The sequence below is a fragment of the Contarinia nasturtii genome, unplaced genomic scaffold, assembly GCF_009176525.2.
Source record: "Contarinia nasturtii isolate CC-2019 unplaced genomic scaffold, AAFC_CNas_1.1 Cnas_scaffold_3422, whole genome shotgun sequence".
NCBI classification, from domain to species: Eukaryota; Metazoa; Arthropoda; class Insecta; order Diptera; family Cecidomyiidae; genus Contarinia; species Contarinia nasturtii.
Window position 1 is genome coordinate 1 of NW_022200722.1, and position 2,457 is coordinate 2,457.

At 32.1% G+C, this 2,457-nt stretch overlaps 1 protein-coding gene across 2 annotated transcripts; it reads left to right on the plus strand.

Moving 5' to 3' along the window:
- Positions 1 to 265: 265 nt before the first annotated feature.
- Positions 266 to 2,036, plus strand: LOC116350056 (leucine-rich repeat transmembrane neuronal protein 4-like). Of its 2 annotated transcripts, XM_031781781.1 has the most exons (3): positions 266 to 380; positions 468 to 1,701; positions 1,942 to 1,994. In XM_031781781.1, coding segments are annotated over exons 1-3 (1,260 nt in total). In that variant the 5' UTR covers positions 266 to 378; the 3' UTR covers positions 1,966 to 1,994. The 2 variants fall into 2 exon arrangements, with proteins under 2 accessions (XP_031637641.1, XP_031637640.1); XM_031781780.1 differs by having other exon boundaries at positions 468 to 2,036.
- Positions 2,037 to 2,457: the final 421 nt, after the last annotated feature.

Sequence of the window (2,457 nt, forward strand, 5' to 3'; positions counted from 1 at the left end):
TTCACACATTAACTTCAAACTCAACTACAGATACACGTTTAGAACAACTTTCAACGGGGAAGGAATAATGTAAATGCCTAGGCAAATGCATTAATGCATTTTCTATTCAAACCAGTTTTTCTACTTTATATTTTTTGTGTCCGGTTCCAAATTTTTAATCTTCTTGGGCATGTCAGGAATGTGAATTTTATTTTCTGTCCGTGTCCATAAATGGTAAGACAATGTATCTAAGCTGAAATGTTCATTCGGTTTTTGTAACCAACAAAGAAAGGTTGTGTGTGAATTGTCATCTTTCGGCAGCTAAACGTACACTGAATATTCTTGCATTTACGTGAATAAGTTTGAGAAGTGATCAAGTGGTGAAGTAAATCGATCAAAATGTAATTAATTATAATAATTATTTGCCATTCCATTGCTATAATTAGTAAATTTACCGTTAATTTTTTTTATCTATTACTCAATTTTAGGCGATTATTGCTATTGACAGTGATATGTTATTCGCTTTTGCCATCATTTCATACATACTTACATAGATTTGTGGATAGATATGTGAATTTTTACATGCCGTGTACGATACAAGCAGATGATTTACAATATACAAATGAATCTTGCGCTCCAAGTCCTTGGATAAGAGGTTCTGATCCAATTACTGAATTGCAAATCATATGCAAAAATAGTACAGTGCCCAGATCATTTTTAGAAAAAACGCCGAACGTGGAATTTCTCAGAATTCGAAATAATAGTTTAACATCAATCGATGGAATGTCAATATGTCAATGGAAAAGATTACAATGGATTGACGCCGATTTCAATAGTTTGAGAAAATTGACAAATGGTTTTCTGTTCTTTTGTAAACAGCTGAATCAACTGTTGCTTCATAATAACAAAATCAAGGAAATAGCATCCGACGCATTCATCGGCTTAAAATCGTTGCGATATTTGGATCTATCATCAAATCAAATAACTTATTTAGATAAAAATGTTTTTAAACCGTTAAAAAAATTAGAAAATTTGAATTTGAATACGAATCGAATCCAGATAATTGATATAGACTTATTTCGATATAACATGTTGATTGGCGTTTTGGATTTAAGCAATAATGATTTAAAAACTATTCCATCTGAAATATTTCAAATGTTGGACTATTTAGAAGTTTTTTCTGCTGATAATAATCCAAAGTTAGGCAGCATAGATATAAGACATCCGGATTCGCTGAAGGTATTGAACATAGCCAATGTGTCCCAGACTAGAGTTTTTATACCATCAAATGTGGAAGAGGCCTTTCTAAATAATAATCAAATATCTCAAATATTCGTTGAACCAGACAATACATTATTTATTTTGGGTCTGAGCGGTAACTGCATTACTAGTCTGCTACTTGAAGGATCCTTTAATAATTTGGAAACTTTATCTTTGAGTAACAATCCCATACAATTACAATCAATAAGTGTTGTTAAAATAAAAACAAAATATCCATCGATTAAATTTTTATTCATACCAACTATAGACGATAGAAAAGCTGAGCAAATGATATTGGAAGCGGAAGAAAACCAAATTGATCTCGCAGTAGGCGGATATTCATTTGATGACATACATTCTCTAACTTATTTACGTTTTGCCCATTTCGACAGTATTAATTTTGAGAACTATAATCAAAAGATTTATATAACATCTTCAGTAAGAAAATACTTCACAAACAAGGTGAAAAATCTTATCGTGGCAAATACAAATGAATAATACTGTACCAATCAGATGGTTAGGTTTTAATTTAAAAAAAATATCGTTTAGTTTTTTCATCATTTCTATATGAAACTTCAGTTAATTTTCTTCCTTATTAACTATTATTAACTAAATATACAAAATAAAAATAATTATAAAAAAATAGAAATAAATAAAAATAAATATAAAAAGTAACCGGTGTAAATTCCAACTATCTTCTAGCGCTCGACGAGTTCACCAAACTAAACACTGAGTTCTATAACACTTACGTTGACAAAATGACTTCTTCGTTGAGGTCCGATCCATCATCATTCTGGCGCTTTGTCAATGCCACACAGAAATTATGCTCCATAAGAGACTGTATAAAATGCAAAACTGTAGCACTGCTAGCGCCTCTACGGACAATTATGGAGTTCTAGTCCGTTGGTTGCAACTGAGCAAAAGTCTTTTCACTATTTGGCGGCAACTTAGTGTAGATTACATTGAATTCCGTCGTGGCGCTAGCAGTGTGACAGTTCGGGCATAATTTCGGTACGGTCAATGCGAAGAAAAATAGTGACTGTGATTGCAAAATTTTGGAGACAAATCATCAGTTGACAGGAAGGAGCAAGCCGAAATGTTTGCATAATTTTTCAAAAATAACTTCGCGAATCAACCATCTAATTTTCAAAATGCAGCTCAAGTTCCATCTCAAACAAACTCAAACGTGGATCAATTCAAACTCAATGAATTCTCCGT